This window comes from Lissotriton vulgaris, unplaced genomic scaffold (assembly GCF_964263255.1).
Source record: "Lissotriton vulgaris unplaced genomic scaffold, aLisVul1.2 SCAFFOLD_401, whole genome shotgun sequence".
Lineage (NCBI taxonomy): Eukaryota > Metazoa > Chordata > Amphibia > Caudata > Salamandridae > Lissotriton > Lissotriton vulgaris.
Window position 1 is genome coordinate 1238734 of NW_028254254.1, and position 21545 is coordinate 1260278.

Here is a 21545-nt window from a genome sequence, read left to right on the forward strand (position 1 = left end):
TGTGACCAGGGAAGTCCTCTAAGGGCGGCAGCACTTATCGTGCCACCCTTAGAGGCCATTTACCTTTACACACACACACACACTGCCATTGCAGGCTGCGTGTTTTTGTGCCGAACAAAGTGAAGAGTCGACATGGCGCACATCCTTGTGTGCCATCCTACAACCCACTGCCCTGGCATAGGTAAGCCACCCCTCTAGCGGGGTGCACTATGCCAGTGTCTAAGTCAATTCTTAGACATTGTCAGTGCAGTAATGCCATAAAGAGGATATGGTGCTGGAGTTTGTCATTACAAACTCCAAAGCACCATAATGCCTTTACTGCATACTGATGCAGTGTGAAATTTACCGAAAAATGCACTCAGAGGGCATCTTAGAGATGCCCCCTGAAAAAAGACCAAACTCTAGTGTCCTGGCTGAGTGGCTGCTTGCCAGCTGCCACCACCAGACATGTTTCTGGACCCCTGGGTCGAGAGCCTGCTGCTCTCGGGGTCCTGAAACAATGCACATCCTGGGAAGAGGTGCCATGCCTCCTCCTTCAGGATGGGCAGGGTCCACAAAGGGGAAGCTTCAAAGGATTGCCGCCTTTGTAAGCTACCCCAGGCTTTTGCTGCTCCTAGCAACTGGCCCCCTCCGGTTCTGACCCCAATTTGGACGGGAGAATCAGCTGGAAAACCAAGTTAGGAGGAGAGGTGTGCCCACCTTTGCCAACCCCATCCCTCAGGTGGGGGAAGCGAGGTGAAGCACAACTCTCTGTCCCCACCATCTTGCAGATAGGGGGACCCAGCCAGCCAGAGTGAGGCTTATGCCCACCTCCCATTGGAGGGTGGCATAAAAGGGGGTGTAACCACCCCAAGGAAGGGACCCATTTGTCCCAAACTGTACCTACCTGTAACGCCTCTAAATCTAGTATTAAGGGGCAACCCAAACCTTGCCTCCGCAGACAAGAAGGAACAAGAAGAAGGACTGAAGAGCTGTGCTGAAGAAGAAGGAGGACACCAAGGGCCTTTGCCCCAGCCCTGCCAGTCTGTCCGGACCTCGACCAGCTCCAGCCAAAATCCTGCATGTCCTGCAGCCAGCAGCCCCCAGGAACCTAGACGACCTGCCCTGCCTTTCCAAACCAAGACTTTGTCTCCCGTGAGCACCGGATTTGCTCAGTCACAGATTCTGACTCCGGCCAAATCCATGAGCCTGCACCACTCTGAACCGAATGCCCACAGCCCGAGTTTGAGCGGCCCAACACCATGAGGAAGTCTCCTCTATGATCCTGACCTGGGATCTGGTGATCCCTGACCTGCCTCGAGTCTCCAATTGACGCCTGCAGCCCCTCTCTGAAGGTTCTCCCCGACCGTGACCGGAGCCGGTAAGAAAAAACAGACGCCTAAAGACACCCCTGCACCCAACATCCAACAGCCTTGGGTGGCCCAACCGACAGTGTTCCAGCATCCTTAGGCATCCCAACTTACATCACCAACCAGTGCTCGCCCTTAGAAGATCTTTGTCCCAGAGCCTGCAGTATTTGTTGCAACCGACGAATCCCCATTGAAATCAACATGGCACCCAACGCCAAAATAGCACCCTGCACCCAGTCGCCCCTGTGCCTCTGCAGGTGCACCTTGTTTACTAACTCGGATCCCCCTTTGCCCTGAGCCTAACACCAAAAGCTTTGTTCCCACAACCTTGTGGCCTACTCGTGAGCAGCCACCAACCAAAGGCCCCCTATTCCTAATTGGATAACATTGGGCCTCTGCACTCTGCACCCGGCTGCCCTGGTGCCGCTGATGGTGTTCTGAAAGTGCATCCTCAACTCTAGGGAAACCCTGGTTCTAACCCCAAAAACCAAACTCCCACAACCAAGTACTTACCTGTAAACTGATAACTTAATTTCCTCCCATAGCATTGCATTAACTGCTTTTCTTTGAACATTCTTTTAAGTGTGGAGTTGGTTTGTATTAAACCTTGAAAAACTGCAAATGTACCAAAACTGAATTACTTACTTTTTGCCTAGGAAATGTCCCAGTGTGATATCTAGGTATATCACAGTGAATAGCAAAAGTAACTTAAAAAGTAATCCAAGAAGTAAAGTGTACAGTAATCTACAAAGTAACTGAAAAGTAATTTTGACTATTGAAAGTAAATCAACTAACTGAATTTGAACCTGCATTCAACTGTAATTGACTGCATACATCTTGCAAAGTATTATTTCACTTACCTGCACCAGGAGTGACTTGGTCTAGAAATAACATAATTAAATATTATTTTTATACAAACAAAATTGGTCTGAGTTCAGTTTTTGAGTGTGTGACATAATTTCTTGCCTGAGTATGTACAATAAATGCTTAACATACCCTCTGATAAAACCTTACTGCACGCCCACACTACCACAAATAGAGAGGAAGGTATTATCTACTTTTACCTCTGCCTACCTTTGGGGATTCACTGGACTCTGTGCACCCTATACTTTACTTTGGTATAGTATATACAGAGCCAGCTTCCTACAGGGTGCCCTTTCATTCTCTGCTTGGTATGGGGCATGATTTTCCACAGAAGTGTAAAAGTGCTAAGCCAGATGAGCACCAAAAGGTGAACTTATAGAGGACAATGTTAGCAGGCGGAAGCACCATGACTCCCTGTGGAACTATTGTAGCACAAGTGACAGATGTGAGGAAAAAAACTTTATGTAATTGTACTGAACAATTCTGCACCCTGTCTCAATTAAGAGTCAGGCGACAGAAAGTTCAAATACATTAAACGATTTGACCTTTCACAGACTTATAGAGAATTAAGCAGATTTTTAAACAGTGGCGTAGCAAGGGGGGCGGCCCGCCCCGGGTAGCACGAGTAGTGGGTACGGTGGACTCCCCCCTTACCTGCGGCTGTCGCCAGCAATCTACCCCCACACCCTCCCCTAACTCTTATACACGGCCGTGGGGCATCAAATGCATGGGCAGCCTCTAGCTACGCCGCTGCTCTGGCAGCTCCTGGACAGTCTGGAAAGCTATTTTGTGTGCTATGGATCTAAAGAGGAGACAAGTCTGCATTCAACTCTCCCTCAGAGTGAAGGGACGTAGTGTAATTTCATAGGTAATAAACTGGAAATACATGGGCAAGAAACAAAAAAATGCAAATATAAGTTTTCACATTAAATTGGACACACATTCAATTTATGAAGAATAGAAAGTCCTAATTTAATTAATATGGGCTTAATGAAAAGGAATGAGAATTGGAAACCAAAGGTTACAAGCAACACTTTATTTTTTTTCATCTGTTCTTAAAGGAACATGGTTTTATAGAATTTACTAAAATGAGACAAGTAATAGGTAAAGACGAACAATACAGAACTCATTGACAAGCCATTATACTACAAAACATGGAGACCGGCATGGGCTTCGAACGTAGGTCTAGGACGATCAGATCCATGTCTGATGTTTAGGGTATGATCAAGTAAACAACAAGGACTGGCCCACTGTGTTAGAGTGATGGAATCTTATTAGTATTCCATGTCACCTGTAAGTGTAGCTGTGTCAGCTGGGCACAAGCAGTCTTTGTTTAAAAACCGGGCCACGGAGGACTACAGAATAGGTTGACAGCGGAGCACTCTACATTCACAAATAGTGATAGGAGTGACTCCCTCTCCATGTGTCCCGATTCTCTGGACCTTCCTAAGCAGCGATGATTTTTTCGCTTCCCTGAAGGTGCCTGTAACCCACAGGCGCGCCTTCCACCGCCTTTTTTCCACACACCTTAGCGCGTGTGTTGGAGATTTATACACGTGGCCTTCCCTTTTGCCACTCACTCACCCTGGTCCTGAAGAAAGTCCCGCCCAGACTCTACAGGGACTGAAACATGTAGACCGTTATTAAGCCAACTTAGTAATCATAATTTTTTTTCTATTAGTTGCAACACATAGTTTTTAACTGACACCCTGGGCCGCCACTAATAAATTATCAGGCAAGGATTCCCAGAGGTGTATTTTAACATTCACCTTCATCCACTTCACACTATTGCACGACACCCGCTCCGCTGTAGTCAGGCGTTGAAGCACAACCAGGCGGCACTCGGCTGCCTGGTTGGACCCCGATGATGAAGCATGACACCAACCAGGTTGGTGTGTGAGGGGTTTTTAAACAAAGACTGCTTGTGCCCAGCTGACACAGCTACACTTACAGGTGACATGGAATACTAATAAGATTCCATCACTCTAACACAGTGGGCCAGTCCTCGTTGTTTACTTGATCATACCCCAGGGGTAGGGACTCGCCCCTCATAACCCTTGCCTCCATTTTGTTTATTCTACTGATGTACAGCCTGGGTGGCACATGTTTTGGGGGCGGCGGCCTCACCTGAACCCCCGCACTTACTCGCGGGTTTCGCAGGGGTGGTTGCCACAGGAATCGCCAGCACCGCCCCCTGCTCTTTCAAAATGGCCGCAGTGGGGCGGCAAACGCATGGACCGACATGGGAGGACGAAGGCCTAGCTACACCACTGAGTAAAACATGTTCTATAAGTCCAACAAATGCACAGTCACTCGTGCATGCAGGCCAACAAACATACAGGCATCAGCGCATACTTAACTATGCACAGCAAGGGGGTGCTAGGGTGTATATCACCGCAGCACAAGAAGATGAGCTGCATTGGTGTACTGTCGCAGGGAGCACTAGGCGACGCCTCTTGGAGCACTGCGTTGTGGACACTCAGGTGTGGGCTTCTTGACAGCTCACTCTCAGCAACACAGTGACATTCAAAGTGTGGCTTTTTAAGCGCCCCAACCTTTGCAAAGGTATTTAAACGTCAACAATGTATCTTCTAGGTATCAAATAAAACCTTTTTGGACTGTCAGTAATATGTGCACCTGGTCCTTATATTTTATATGTAGTTATTAGAAGATAAAAGGCCATGAAAACTGTCACATCATTTGTCCCTCTTTCCAACCAAACGTCTGTCACACAGACTCCTGCCCCCAGTCTCCCCCTCCCTTTGCATTTAATATTAGATTTTCAGTGCTTAATTTGTAAAAAAAAATCAATAAATAAATAAAGTAAGTGCCCGGGCACTTTTCAGGAGGCAAATGCAGCTTGCACCGGGCATTGTCCCTGCGAGTGCTGCTAATGGCAGAACAAACACAACTACTAGCCAACACACTCCTACAAGTGTGATAATTTAGACTATTCCAGGCCACTCAAAGCTATACAAATGGTGGCGTGAGCAGCATGTATCATTCATATATAAAATGGGTTCTCGCTAACATTTTCCAGGGGGCTAAAAAGATTGCTTGTCATGTGATCGAGGGCTCAATTGATGTTAGGTGGGGGCGGGGGAGTGTAAGGTGGGCTGAATTGCACACTATTAAGCAAGAAAACATGGGATCAGTCCTGGCTTTCCCACTTGAATAAATTATGTGATCTTAATTGTTTTATTTTACTTTACCTTTTTTACCTTCTTTTTCTTCATTATCACATTTAGGAGAACCTTGCAATACATTACTTCAGGAAGCGCACTGTATGAAACCTTCTCTTGCATTTTATTTGCTAAACTATAATGTCATCCATGTATAATAGGAACCCTTGCCACTCAAATGGTAAACATAGCAACTGACTTGCCTCTTAGTTCACTATTTGCAGTGTTGCCAGGGTGGAGGGGAAAGCATGTTAATGCAATACACTTTTTGAATTTTGACGAGACTATCAGATTTTTATAGTTGCAACATGTCTTTACAAACTGAAGGTGTTCCTAAGTTTAAATGGTGCACCACACCTTTAGTACTTCCTTTAACTACAGTTAAGCTGTAAATAAATGTGCTCCCCTCTATTTAACATATTTCTAAACGTTAGTGCTGAGTCGCGAAAAGCAGCCTCATGATGCTGCTGACCAGGAGGCCGCATGTAAAGGTCAGGAGGGCCACATGCGGCACTTGGGCCATACTTTGTGTATCAATTATGTATATTGAATTATTAAACATCTGTTGTTGTGCTTATCACAAAATTAGACAGACAGCACCACCATGTGGAAGACTGTCATAGGTACCGGAGTGCCGGTGTTGAGAATTTAGTGCTGTGCCGAGCACCGGAAAACACCTGCTCAAACTAAGCACTGCCCCCAATTAATCACATATCCCCTAGGAGACACACATTTGCTAAGCTCATATCTTACAGAAGGGGGTGGTGCTACTAATAACTACATTGTAACATTTATATAGCACGTACCACCCCCATGAGAGGACACTGAAACACTTGCCTAAACGGCTAGCGTGTTACACTGCTTACGGTGCATGGTTGCATAACATACTGCTGAGATCACTGTCCTTCCTCCTTTGATGCTTTCGTAGCGCACAGATGTGGCACCACCTATCTCGTAGTTTCTAGAGGACACCCATTTTTCTGGGTTTATAAAGACAGGATAGCCTTTTTCTCATGAAATCACATGCCTATGGTACACACTTTCTCCATTGGACATCATGCCCCCGCTCCAGGAGAAACCACCTTCTTCTCACCTCATCTTCTATTGAGCATCTCCCCCGCTCCGCGCAGGCTCCACATTACCCAATAATGAGATTGAAAGACCTACCTGGTCAGACGCCGAGCAAGAAGCCAGCGCTATTAGAGTCCGTGGGTCAGAAATCCATACTTATTACATACATCTCAACAAGTGAAATTGAGAGAAATGACAGCGCCTTTTAAGGCTGTCAGATATGGTTATAGGCGATGCAAGCCAGGGAGTAGGCCTAGAGACGGAAATATTGGGGACAAACTAAATGTCAAATTAAAATGAGTGGCTAACCTGAGTGCCACGGGCCGGTTTTGTGCAGACTCTTAGCAAAGAAACCCTGCATTGTCTTTAATTTTGCCTTTCTTGCATAAGACTACTGTGTCTTTGTTTTTGTCTTAAGCTGTTTCAATTCATGTACTCTACCTAGGTTCATTCCTGCCGAGGGGTTGATGTATGCACATACAGTATTATGCATGGAAAGCATCTTTCCTCTTACATCACTTGAGCCTCATCATGCTTTCCAGTCTCCATCTGCCGCTCTTCATTTCCTTGAACATGGGGAGGGAATAGGTGGGGCAGATCATGTTTGTCACTGAACAGGAGTCGGACGTTTGTGAGTTTGCACCAAATTGAGGGTTCACTCAAAGATTTCACAGTGGAGCTCTATATGAAGAATCAGCAGCCCTCCGTATAAGCTCAGATCCCACAGTCTTTTAACACTTTCCAACATTTAAAGGAGAGATAAACTGTGTTCGGCACGGTCCCTTTGGGTTCCATCTTTATTGGGTGGAACATCAAAGTACCCCTGAGGAAGGCCATTGACATATTAAGGTTGGTTTGAAACGCATCAATACCTATGTCTTGGATGTGGATCAAAACGCAATCCCTCAGTCTATGCCCCTTGATACTTTAATAATTAAAGTTGTAGCATATGATTAAAGAGCCTGCAATATATAAATTGCAACACAATTGTGAAGTCATCTGTCCATTTTTACAAAAATTCGATTTTCATAAAGAATTTGATTATTAATTTGTATGCACACAGTAATAAATATGTTTGCATATTCATACAACAATTTTTAAATCATTCTGAAACTGGTTAATGAAGCCTAACTGATTGAAATCTTTACATCTCCTTTCAGAGACAATGCCCAATGAAAGAGACACAGTACCCCAGATGATGCCTCCACAAAGCAGTGAACTGCACAATAGACAACACACCCTTCTATTTTGTGGGATCGACAATGACTTCGCCAAATGCAAACGTCCTTCTTGCTTCATTCTATTTCCCTGTCACATTTTCTGGCTTCAATGAAGTAATTTGACAAGATGTTCGAATAGCGGCTTTAAGATCGCGCCTCCATTCAGCCACTTTCTCATTTTTACGGCACCATAAATGTCCAACATTGCATTTGGATGTAGTCAATCGTGGTCCCTACCTCCCAGACCACAATTTGTGTTGCTTTAAATTGCTGGCTGCATGTTACTTCTCCGCACTGTCCACGCGCTGCCCGTCAATGAGCCTGGGCCGCCTTGATTCTGTGCGCCAACATCCTTCCCCGCTCCCACCGTAAGGACTGGAAATACATTGACTTTCTTCCATTATTTCAGAAGCTTTGGCGTCAATGTCACCATCTGCCCTGCCACCACCTCTCCGTGGGCTGCTATTATCCGAGGATGTACCTCATCTGGCCCCATTGCCTCAATGACCCCAGGTTTCACAAGCTCCAGCGGGGTCGTTTCCTCTGCATATGAGCTGTCATCTTTTTCCCTTGCATTTTTTCTTCCATCAATCATCTGTCGCTATCATTTTCTGTTGTGAATGCTGAACAAAGTGTGGAATAAATAATTCAGTGTTCTCTCCGTTCTCTTCCCTTCTCTCTCCTTCCGCCCCAGCATTTTATGCTTTAGTAATCTACCTTAATGTGGCATGGTCCTCTATGTTTTATGGATCTGGCGATTTTCTCTGCTTTTAGGGCTCCCTCTCAGTGTTCTGTATCCCTCCTGGTGACTCTCTAAGATATATATTGGGGCTGTTTCTGTTACTCGGGCTGGGGGGGAGTTTCCAGGGGACTTCAAGTGGGACACAGATGGGTCCTTTAGGATTAATTAAGGGATATCACTTTTGCTTCCTCTGTCAAACCATTTGTAAATATGGATTTATTTTGGTCACCATTAACTAAATATTTAACTCCTGTATTACCTAATAGTTCTGAAAATCTTCGGCCTCCATAAACTACTAATGCCTCTGCTTTCTCCTCTACATCATTTTTTCACTACTAAATTGAATTTTATATGTTCTAGGTATTTGTTTATTCCTTTCGTAGGTTTATTATTGTTACACAATCTTCAATTGTAGATTTGAATTCTATTCCCCCCTTTTCCCCCCTTCCTCGCTCCCTATGTTATTGTCAAAATGAAAATAGCTTTCCACTCTGTTTTATTGCCTGTGTTTTCCTTTCTATATATCACAGATATTTTGTACATTTAACACTTTCCATGCTCATGACGAGCTGAGCTCGTCATGAGGCACGGTGCTCCGGTGCTCATGACGAGCTCAGCTCGTCATGAGTCGTGGAACGCTCGCATGCAGGGACAATTCAACTGCTGTGCTGAGCGTTCCACGGGAACCAGTGCACCTGTGACAAGCTCAGCTCGTCATGAGCACCGGAGCACCGTGCCTCTTGACGAGCTGAGCTCGTCATGAGCAGGCGGGCGCTGTGCGCGCCCCCTCCCCCCAAGCACAGCGGGGGAATTAGCCCCCCCCCCCCGCAGCGAAGGGGTTAAGACCTATTTTTTATGTAGTTGTTATATACTCAATAAAGCTTCTTAAACCCAAAAAGCAATAATTACAGGGGAATTGACAATTCCTCATTTTACCCCAAAGCTCACCTAGATATTTCAATCCCACAGTGTTCCTGCGGATCTCCTAATTCCAGAGGGCTGGTACCTGCTGATACTTATCCAATGGAAACTAAGAAGGACCCAGTACTCAAATAGCTTTGCCATCCTCCCTTCTAGTCAAAGGTTTCACTCTGAAATGCTACTTAGCTTTTTATGACCCCTGGCAGGGGGACCTTTCTGTCACTTTCTGGTGATGTGATGATGACATCTCTTTTTCCTTTGAGAAAGGACTGGAGCCTCGATAAAGAAGCCCTTGTTATCTCCATGGTTATGCTCCAGCCAAGTTCTCTCATCATTAGCGACACTCACCATGCTACCATGTTACAGACAGATCTCTTCTGTGAGGCTGGCTCTCTATACAGGGCACCAAAACAGAGTACACTGTGCAGAGTCCAGTGAGTTGCAGATTGGTATACAAGGCAAAAGGAGATAATACTAACACTATTTGTGATAGTGTGGGCGGTCAGTTAGGCTTATCAGAGGGTAGTGCTAAGTATTAGTTAGACTCACAGAGGTAATAAATAAGATACACACTCAAGAATAAATCCCAGACCAATGTGCAAAAATAACATCTATTTTTACATAATTTTTTCAACCGAGAAATGTGATCTACAGTAAGTACTTTTTAAGATGCAATTTTTAAAGTTTGAAAATGAATTACTTTTGTGCACAATTATGCACCATTGAATTCAATAGAAAAAAATAGAAAACTGCATGTAAAATCATACATGTGGATCTCAAGGTTCACCTTTGGAATTTAAGTAAGTAGCAAGGCAAGGCCCAATGTTTCAGCAGCTGCATTTTCTGGAGCGTCCCGGAGTTGGCCAGGAGAAAGGTGCTGAGTTTGTTGGTAGCTGGTGCGCTAAGAAGAAGGGGGCCACTTGAAAATACACTGCACAAAGGAACTTAAAGGTAAGTCTGAGGGGTCCCACTCGAGTTAGCAGGTTGAAAGGGCATCAGTACCATGGGAGGAAAGCTGGATCATTGTTACCAAGGCCGGTCGGGCCGGGTGCAGAGCTGATAGGTCAGCCGGACAGCATGCATCAAGATGTCCTAGCAGTCAGGAGCATGCAGCTTGTAGAGGCGATTCCGGGACAGCTGGGACACTCACAAAGTGGGTCTCAGGGTCTCGTTGTCCCTCGACGGATGCTTCTTCCCCGGGCAGATGGAGTACGGAATGGACTCTTCGTCTCACTGTATGCTGAAGGGGGTCCGGTACTCGAAGTATTAGCATGGCTCCAGTAGGTCCTGGAGCCGTGCCACACTTGCTGGGGGAACAGATTCGACTCTCTGGAGCTGAAATACCTCTTTTGGCTTGGATGCTGTATCTGGGTCGCAAGTCGAACAGCAAGTTGACGAACCGGACTTTGCAGTTTGGTACCTGCGGTCTGCAGGGGAATGGTACCTTCACTCCAAGGGAGTTCTTTGGTGATTTGTAGAAGGCTGGAGAGGCTCTGGGTTTCTTGTAGGTCTCACAGTTGCAGGACGGAACAGCACACCATGATTGCCGAGTCCTTAAGACAGCAGGCAAGGTTTGCCATCAAAATTCTGCCATCCCTAGATGGAGGAATAGAAAAAGTTGTGCTCACATCACCTGCCCCAACTTATGGGGTGGTGCTGGCTGAATGTGGACAACCCTCCTCATCTAACCCATCTTCTCACCACATGTGGAGCAGGAAAGAGGGTTGACATCCTCCACTATCTGGAGATGCCTGGGTTGATTTTCAAAGGCGGCATCACCTTTGAAGCTTCCTGCTCCTCCAGGCCATCCTGGCCTGGAGGAGGTTTAAAAGCACCTCTGCCCGGAGCAGCCTTTGTTCTGGGCCTCTGAGAGCTCTGGCCCTCACCCCACGAAGTCATAAACATGTCTGGTGGTGGCACGCTGGCGAAGGCTAGTCAGAGACCACACTGGTGCTTGATAGGTTTTCAGGAGCCCCTTTAAGCTGTCTCTTGTGTGCATTTATTAATGAATCCAACACTGACATCAGTGAGGATTTATTAGGACAAGATGTTTAGCACCAAACACCTTAGGGTACAGTGAAGCCATCAGGAAGCTAGAAACTCGTAATGACAAGTATCCAGCTCATGCACACTCTATGGCTTCCCTGTGCACTTACAATATCCAAGAATGAACTTGAAATTGTAGGGTCCTCTCTGTTCATGCAGATATGCCCACACATGGGATATAGAGCACCCTGCCTTAGGGCTATAAGGCATGCAGTTGGGGTGACTTACCTATACCTCATGCAGTGTATGGGGACATGGCACACAGGTGTGTGCCATGTGGACTCTTCACTTTTCTCTGCACCCAGACATGCATCCTGCACTGGCAGTGTGCATGGTCTTGGCGAGGGGTCCCTAGGGTGGCACAATTGGGGCCGCAGCCCTAGTGGACCCTCTTCAGTCCCAATGCCCTAGGTACCAAGGGCACCATTTACTAGGGACGTACAGGGGTTGCTGAAGTTGTATCAATTGTGGGACCATTTTGGGGAAAGAACACTGGTACTGGGAACCTGGTGGACAGGGACCTAGCATGCTACAGTCAAAGTTGTATCAAAAACCAGTCAAAAAGTGGGGGTGTACTGCAACAAAAACTCAATTTCCCACATCTTCTCCATAAAGCCACTACACCATTTGTAAAGTCTGATGTCAAACTCCATTGATGCCATTTTGGCGTGGTGCAAAAGGTGCTCCAGGTCCTAGGACAGACTCAGGATCTACTCACCTACTGAGCAGCGTAAACCCTAAGATACACTCATGGACTTACTATGTAACTGTCATATGGGATGTAGTGAGTTAAGCTGTAGGGCAGAAGATGGGTCTTATAGATTGGGACATATCAAGTGACTCAGATTTCTGGAAGGAATGCTGATCTTACCATTTGAACCAGGAAGAGAATACAATGGCTGAAATTCTAGACTAGAATGAAAGACCTTACCATGTAAATGTGATCCAAGGTCTATTGACCCAGACCTTAAGAATGATTGACAGAGCTTACCATGTGAATGCGATACAGGGCCTACTGAACCAGACCCTAGGATTCATTGACGGAGCCTACATGTGAACGTGATACAGGGTATAGTGACCCAGACCTTAGGATTCATTAAAGGAGCTTACCATGTGAAAGCGATACAGGGTATAGTGACCCAGACCTTAGGATTCATTGATGGAGCTTACCATATGACCGCGATACAGAGTATAATGACCAAGAGCCTAGGATTTATTGACGGAGCTTACCATGTGGACGCAATACAGGGTATAATGACCCAGAGCCTAGGATTCATTAACGGAGCTTACCAAGTGAACGCGGTAGAGGATGCTGATGCCCAAGGTCATGAACGGTTTCGTGAAGTCAATAACCTTCTCCCTCTCGGCTGTGATCGTGAGGCCAGCGACAGCTAAGTCTGCTTTCTACAAAGTAAAAATCAATATGTCAGATCTGATCAACATTGACGCAACATCTGTTATACGTATTTAAGTGGATCTGTAACTGCATGAGAGTGACAGCGTGTGTGCTTGTGTGCCTGCATGTCTGTGTGTTTATGTATGTATTTGTGTCTTTAAAAGTGGGCCTGTGTATTTGTACATATGTGTTTCAGTGTTTGGCCCAGCAATGATTTATTTTGCAACCTCAATGTGAAGAATGGTGTGGGGGCTGGTGCCAGGATGCTCTGTCTGAGTGACCGTGCGCTTTGAAAGTACCCTTTTCATTCATTCATGTGTGTCAACATGTCCGTGCATGTTTCATATCAGTCTGGGTATACAGGCAAAGGCATGCACTCTATGTATCTGCGTGTGTCTGCCTCTGTATGAGTGTTCATATGTGCTCACGGCCGCCCTTGCTTCTGTGTGTTTGCGTGCCTCACTTTGTATCGCTGTGTATCTATACTTCTGTGCAGCTGTTTAAATGTCACTGTGTACATGCACGTGTGCATGTGCAGGGGCGGCCTTAGGCATGTGCAAGATGTGCACCTGCACAGGGCACCAAACCCCAGCGGCCACCACACCAATATATATCCTTAATATAATAATCCTCTGAGGATGGATACATATTTGTATGGCGGCCCCTGGCAGGGATTTGGCGGCCTCCGGCTCTGTTCCATTTCCAAACACCCTGACAACTCGCCGCCCCGCCCAGACCCCCTCTTTCGGGACCCCCTACCTAAGCTCCCTGCCCAGGGCCTCCATGAGCCTAGAGCCGGCCCTGGCATGTGTACTTGTCTGTATGTCTCTGGGTGAATTCTGTATATTTGGGTTTCTGTGTATGCATATGAACATGTGTATGCATGTTTGCGCATGTCTGTGTGCGTGCATGTGTGCGTGTTTTTATCTATGTGACCTTGAACAAGTCTCTGTGCATCTGAGTCCCCTTAACTGTGTGTTTGCCTGTTGGTTTGCGTCTTTGTGTATTTTGTGCCCATCTCTATATGCCTTCTTCATGCACGTATCGGCCTCATTATCTTCCAAACAACACCGATCATTGTGTGTATTTATGCGTTTTAAGTGTTGTGGTGATTAAGATCTGCGTGTGACTTCAAAATCACAAGTAAATATATCCCTTTGATCTGGACACACACATCTGCCCTCGGCTTTTCGCCCCTACTGCTATCTGACCCACATACAAAGAGCACTTCCAGGAAAGCACCAAGAAATACCATTAATAGACACATGGTGGGTGTAGGTGTGACTATTTATAAACCCTGTGACAATCTTTAATTCAGCACCCAGGAAGCAGGCACTTAATTACATTAAAACCATATTATGAGACACCGCAGTCTTTTCATTCTCCGACAATGGTTCTTAGTTTATGTAGTATGTACCACAAAGATGAACTTGCTCATTTTTGGGTTCAGCTTTCATACAGAAGCAAAAGCTGGAAAAAATCACGGTGCCACAAAATGTTTTTTACATGTATTTGTTTCAAATTAATCTGTTCACCAGTGGTGGAAATTTCCAAACCTGGGGCTCAGACAACAACACAAGTTTGAAGGTTAGATCTGGGGTCTGTTTACTAGGAAGTGGTGGAGCGAGGCGTTAGCCACCTTGGCTTAACGACGCACTCAGCCATTTCCAACAAGCAGGGCTGCGCTGTATTTACAAGGATACAGTGCAGCCCTGTGTTCCCCCCTGCGCTGGTGCTAATTTTAGCTGCCTAGCGCCAACACAAACACTCTTGCACCATAGTGCAAGGGTTTCTGCATTGTAGGGGAAGATTGTTTATGTGTAGGATAGTGGCACACAAACAATCTGAAATAGCATTTTGAAACTTCTATGTGTGCTGCCCAGTGCTGCACACACAGAAGTTGCAAAACGTAATTCTTTTTGTTGATTGTTCATCTGCAGGAAGGGTCACCTTCCTGCACATAAATAATCAATGGAATGTTGCTGTTTTTTTTTCTTCTGCACAATATAGCACACAGAAACCGCAAAAACGAGGAGAAATAAAACATTTCTCCTCTTTGGGCCTGGTTAAGACCAGGTTTTCCCTGGTCTTAATGTTGGCACTGCCCCATATTTAACTGCCCTTGTAAATATGGGGCAGCATCAAAATCAATGGGTGTTGCGGTGGAACGCTCACCGCAACACACTGCCCGCCCCTTTCACTCAAAGTATAGCGTGAAAGGGTGCCTTGTTTACAAGGCAACAGTATGCCACATTAAGTGTCATAACGCTGCCTTGTAAATAAGGTGAAGCACATATCACCACAGGAGCGTCACTAAAAGTGATGTTCCTGTTGGCGATAGGGGCTTGTAAATATGCCCCCTGGTATGTTAGCAGGAGACAAAAGGCTATAGGAGGCGCCAGGCTGAAGGTCCACCCAGCACCACAAAGGACGGTAGGGCGTGAGATCTTGGTTCATGCAGCGACAATCTGACAAAGCCTTCCAGAGGCGAGCATTCTTCTTAGACATGACACTGCTGGCTCTTGGGAGCAAATTACACAACAGGGACTGGTACAAAATTGTATCAAACACAATTATACAACACAACATGGCGGGCAAATGTATTATTTGGAGTTGGTGTTTTTATATAGCACTCATACGCCCATAAGTTTCATGGTGCTACAAAGGAAGGAAGGTATAGCCAGTGAAATATTTATTTATTTATTTATTTATTTTATTTTTAAAGTTTTATATAGCGTTGGCTACATGATCTTGGAATTAAGGTACAGTAAAAATTATGAAGATAAAGAGTTAACGTCTCTAGGATTAACAGTTCATGATCTGCCTTGTGCTTGAAAAGGCACATTACTAAGTCCTAAGTGCAGTTGCCAAAAGGTAGTTATAGTTAGAACCAAAGTTTCCCAAGGAAAAGCGTTTTCTTTTTCTTGGGGTTGGAGGGGGTGAGAGAGAGAGAGGGGGGGGAGAGAGAGAGAGAGAGAGAGAGTGTGTGTGTGTGTGTGTGTGTGATAGGACACAGAAAGCTCAATTTTCTTTAGCTTGTCATCAATAGGAGAGAACATAGTACTCGTTCTGGTCTTCAGATCATAAGGGATGTGCTGGCTTGTGTTCTAGGCATATTTGCATCAACAACAAAAGAACCTGCACAACAACACATTACTGACCATACACAATGCCTTATTGACAACCATTTTTCTAACAAATAGAAAACTATTACACAAAACAGAGTAATCTGATGAATAACATTGTCAATGGCAACATAATAAGCCAATCCAGTCAGGGTCAGACTGACCTATAGGGCAATCCCTTAAGTGCACACTGTGTCCAGGTACAAGGCCGTACCCAGCTGATGAGCCTATAACTAGCGTGAAACTTGTCCTAGGTTGCTTGTGTTCAGGTTCAGGTAGAACTAGCGGGTAGTTCGGGCTGGACTTTTCTGATTTTGAGCAGAGTCAAGACTGATTTGCATATAGCTGGGTCCAAACTGAGGTGGCATGGTGTGCAGGATAATTGATGGATTGGGATGCAGCCAGAGTGATCACCAGTAGCTGAGAATAATACAAGTATTCCATACATCAATGTTTTGTATACTGATTGTGTTGCGCGTATGCCCAAAAGTGGGTCCAGTGCACACTGTGTCAAAGGAACCAAGCTCTACCTGACCGTTAACTAGGCTGAAACCGGTGCTGGGTTACTTTTGTTCTGGTACAGGGAGAACCTGGCTTTGCAGTTTGGGCAGAACTGTTCCAAATGGTGCAAGTTCAAGACTGATTTGCAAATAGCTTGGTCCAAACTGATGTTGCATGGTGTGCAGAATAATGGGATGCGGCCGAGTGATTACCAGTGCCTAGTTTTGTATGCTATAAGGCAATCAGCCATTGCCCGAAGGGCTGGTGCGACAGGTCAGTGTGTGAGCCAGTTTTGTGGCAGGTTGTAGGCCTGTTTATTGTTTGCTGGTCCAGTTTTTGCTGTTTATTTCCTTGCTATTATCACAAACATTGCCTGCAATGAGCACAAATCTATGCAGTAATTCATTCCTTGCAAAAACACTTATACAGCGTGTCTGTCCATGTAATTAATTTGTGAACATGTGCTAGTTTTTTTATATCTAATTCACTAATGGTGGCTACAGGGGCGTAACACAGGCCCACGCAGCCCCCGCATTGCGGGGGGGCCTCTTGTGCTCCAGGGGCCCCCTGCGGGGTCCTGTGTTACGCCCATGCCCCTTGCGCTCCTGGGACCCCTTCACTTGTTTTCATCGTGAATTTAAATGGTGCGCCCTGCCTCGTGATAAATTAAAAGGTGCACGCACGTCGCAGTCCTGCGCCCCGGCCGGCCCTCAGAGGCTCGTCTTTAACGAAATGGTGCACGCCCCGTCGCTCGCCCAGGGCTTCAGAAGCCCGCTCTTCATGAATTGAATGGTGCACAACAACTGCGCATGTGCGGGGCCCGGCCGGGCCTCTGAGCCTCTTCTTTCATTATCACTTTTAGCGGCGTTGTCTGGGGCACTGTCTGCCCAGAGTTACACGCCCGCAGCCCGCTCACTTCCCCTTTCCCGAGTGAAGCATGACCGAGCCTCAATCAGCACTGCTGCTGCGGAGGCAGTTGGCAGGTAAGGACCGAGAATGAAAGGGAGCAATGACAGTCGTGGTGACTGCAAAGTGCCAATAAAAGTGAGGTCTTACTGCGACCCGCTTCCTCCAGAACATTCTTTAGCCTGTAATCATGTGACCAGACAAGTCGGGGAAGGGGACATACTTTTGTCTTCTATCCGGACCAGACGTTGATAAATGCTGCCACCAGCATCTCCTTCCCTAGCAGGACTGTTGCATGTGGTCCCTGGTGTTTCCTTTCTCCACAGGGCTGTTAAAGAGCACCCAACGCCCTTACTCAGACTTAAAAGGGGTGTTCGGTTTGGCACAGTTTCCTGTGCCTTCAAGACCGTATTTAATGTAACACCCACTTTGGAAGACAATAGCTGGGTGCTAATGCGGTTCACCTAGACTAGAGGGTTTAATACAGTATGGTGAAGGCTGGTGGGCGAAGAGGTGATGACGCTCTTTTGAAATATTTTCGTTAGCACTCTAGTAAAAATATGGATGTTAACATAGTAATCCCTAATTAGACATTGTGTGGGTTTGTTGCAGGCACGGGCAGGGTAGAAGGTGTGCCATGCAAAGCAGTGTGTGTTAAACATGTCACTGCCACCACACGTGTTACGTAGTATAAGAGAGTTTTAACCACTCTTTCTTGCTTCCCCGGGCCACGAGCACAGTTTACCCGCATGGCGGGGTGTGTTCACCAGGCCTCCATTGTGACTTTACATTGGATTTCTATTTCTGAGGTCTCATAGGGCGGACTGCCACTGCCCCGTTTCAACAAACGGTTCCTGTGATGGACTCAGTGCAGTGAAAGTCGTTCACTGTTGCTAATGATAAGAGATTAACATTTCTTCTGATATACATATTTATTTAATCCATTATCTTATGGCCCTTCTATTTCTGCACCCACATTCGGAATCATATTTTGGCGCACCAATTGAGCTAAGACAAATGCATATCTGTGCGATATGGGTGACTCAGGCGCCCCTTATCACATTCGGCAGGGGGTCCCCATCATTTTGTTTAACGCCACTGGACTTGGAACGTGGCATACACAACTACAGTGAGCTACCTGGATTTCGGCGCTGTGGATTGGCAACAGCTTCAGTTGCGACATTTGCATGCCTTTCACATTTGCACTGCTTTGGTGGATGCTGATGGGAAAGTGTCCATAGATCTTGTGTGGACACTTAATAAAACATCCTCAAATGCTCTCAGACTGCTTGAAACCGAGATCCAGTCACCATGCACTTTGTCATTGCCCTGTTTGCTGGCACTATCATTAACGTTGTTGAATCTGGGGAACCGGGTTCGAGTCTCGGCAATGACTCTGAACATCCTGTGATTCTCGGCAAATCACTTAATTTCCCTGTGCATGAAAAAAAATGAATGTGTCCTCATCTAACGCAACTGGTGCTATGTAAAGCGCTCTGATACCCTATACCTGGTCAAGTTCGCGCTATATAAAAACTCTGTTAAACACCCATTGCCTTGAACACTACTAGCCGTCTAAACGTGACATCTGAAATTTCTGTCCTGGCAGAGGGTTAATTGTGTGAGTATCATACGTCCTGACTAGGGTTGCGTGACTGTACCTATTGTCACACGTTTCTCAAACATTGTGTATGCGCAGCTCCATGCTAGTGGCCACACAGGTTGAGCTTTCTTTGCCATGCACACATGTGGCAAAAACACCACACAAGCCACAGCCTGCGCGCATAGGCTCTCTTTCTCACTAACTGTCCCCATCAATAGTCCTGTTCAAATACATATCCCTACCCTCACACCTCTTTTGCAGCTTCTCTACTAGGTGCAGCAACAAACACTGACTTCACAACTCTGCTCCTCAAGCACAACATTAAACAGTAGCCACGTAGATGTAAGTATCCTTTTCTCTGACATAGACGCTTCTTGAAACAGGATACCCAGTATAGCTTGTCCTGGCAAAGTTTCAAACGTGAAGTGTCCTTTGCAGTGACACGTTGTTAAATATGACAGACACTCCACTGCCTTAGCAATGGTCTCTGTAAACCCGTATTCTATAGGCAAACAGGTGTGTTCGTTGAATGAGACACCAAATGTCTTTTACCCTGACATGGGTGGATTTTTACATCTGGTACTCTGCAGCATGTGTCCTGAAACTCAGCAGTGTTTTTAGAATGGACTCAGTCTGACGTGAATACCACTATTCTCCTACCGCTGTGTTGCCTTTCCATTTTGGGCCCTACAGGAATTGGTACAATTATTTTGTTCTCTTCATCCGCAATCCTTGCTTGAATTGATTAGCTCTGGCACATTGTTGTACATGTACACATGTACACTAAAAGGATGTAAATCGTTTTTAAGCTGAAGCTACAGTCACTGAAGTGAAGACAAAGTGTCCCCAACTGGAATAAAGGAAGACAGTAAAGAAGCTCAAGCTCACTGGAACAAAACTAGTGATCATGTCTATGGGAACAGCGTGGGGAACAACGTGTCTTGGCATACAGAGGGGCTTGATCCATGTTCAAGCCTTTTACTTTTAGTAGAGCATCTAGAAGTTTAAGTAGATCCCCAAGTTTTTGATGCCACTTGAATCAACAATACAGCTGAAATTGCCTTCTATTTAAAATTGTTTCAAATGAGTTGCTTCCCTTCCATAACGTTTTTGCATTTCGTAATCTCATGGCTAGATTATGTAGTGTTTACCTGGATATCATAGACCCTCTTCTGGACACTTGACAGTCACCTACCCAGCCAGACATTGGGCACAGTTCCTCCTCGTCTCCCCGCTATGACTCCTTCCTCCCTCCCTCCTACGAATACTTGCAACATTGTTTTTGTGTATTGTACCTTCCTATGCTCTTGTAACTGATGTAACTTTTAACGCAACGATCCTAAATGTAAAGCGCTCTGATACCCTCTTGGGTCAAGTTTGCGCTATATAAAAGCTCTGAGGCCCTGCTCTTTATATTAAATTGTGCAGTCTCCTTTCCCTGCCAGTGCTTTCTCTGCTGCCTGCCCGGCTACGAAGACTGTGCCCACCACTCACCTGAGCAGTAACGCTCCCCACTTCCCCCACATGGAAATGAGGTGTAACTTACCATTTTTACGCAGGTAGCAAAACACCACCCCCTCAGCAACTTAGTTTTACAAACTGTAAACCGCCATTGCTCATACAAGGCCGACCAAGCATTGAAGCACCACTGAACAGAACCAAAGATGGTATTAACGTGCGTATAGGGGAACGGTGAGTGAAATTTCCTCAGGGCAAGAGGGTCTCAGAGGTTGTCGTTTGGCTGCTCTCAGCTTTTACATCAGCGGCAGCTCTGTGGCCTGCTTCATGTAGTAGTGAGTCTTTGCCATACAGCAATGCGGCATAGGAGTTTCAAAACAACATAACTGAAAAACAGATACACTCAACATATCGCCACAAAAAATGTACACATATCAACTGCTGTTCTCTTTTACTTTATTAGTTACAGATAGACCCGCTGTTTAAAAGCTTAAGGAGCTTGGTGCGTTGGTCTCTAGGTATCAAGCACCTCAAGGTTCAATGCTAAAGAAGATGGCTTCAGAAATGTATGCAGCTATCCCATGCACCCAGTGTTTCCAAACTACTGTTCAGAGGTTTGAAACAACATAAAAACAGGAAAAAACAAATGCCCCTGTTTCGGATCCCTGCGTGTAACCAACCTGCAGGTATCTGGTTTGTGTTCTGGTAATGTTTTACATTGGGTTACTGTGTTTGTTGGAGAATATCCTCTTGCATCTTGCCGATCACAAGTACCAATCTCAGTAAAATAGGTGAGTGTATTATGCACCCGCAGCAGGCGCCAAAAACAATTAAGATGGTATTGTTTGTTATTAATGTTAATCAATGATGTAATGACACATAGCCTACAATACCATATACACAAAATGGTGTTTGATAGACATTGTTTTACTCCATTATCTTGCACAGAGGATGTCCCATACCTTGACGTCCACCATTGCTCTTTGATACCACACAAATTTTCTTCACTTATTCTTGACTTGATATAATTAATTTATAGGTTTGTGTGTCGGCTTACTTGTGAAGTTACAGGGCAGAGGGCATTTTTGCTGACTGAAGGTGAAGGTACGGCTGTCTCCAATGGCCCACTTTTTAGTTATATATGATAGCTGGTCTAAGCCG

General features: G+C 45.7%; 1 protein-coding gene across 1 annotated transcript in view; it reads right to left on the minus strand.

Moving 5' to 3' along the window:
- The window catches only part of LOC147659610 (glutamate receptor ionotropic, kainate 4-like), a 214047-nt gene that overhangs the window by 87564 nt on the left and 104938 nt on the right, over positions 1-21545 (minus strand). Inside the window, exon 8 of the mRNA XM_086951606.1 lies at positions 12686-12799. Within this exon, the coding sequence (XP_086807732.1) occupies positions 12686-12799 (114 nt within the window). The remainder of the gene's footprint in view (positions 1-12685; positions 12800-21545) is intronic.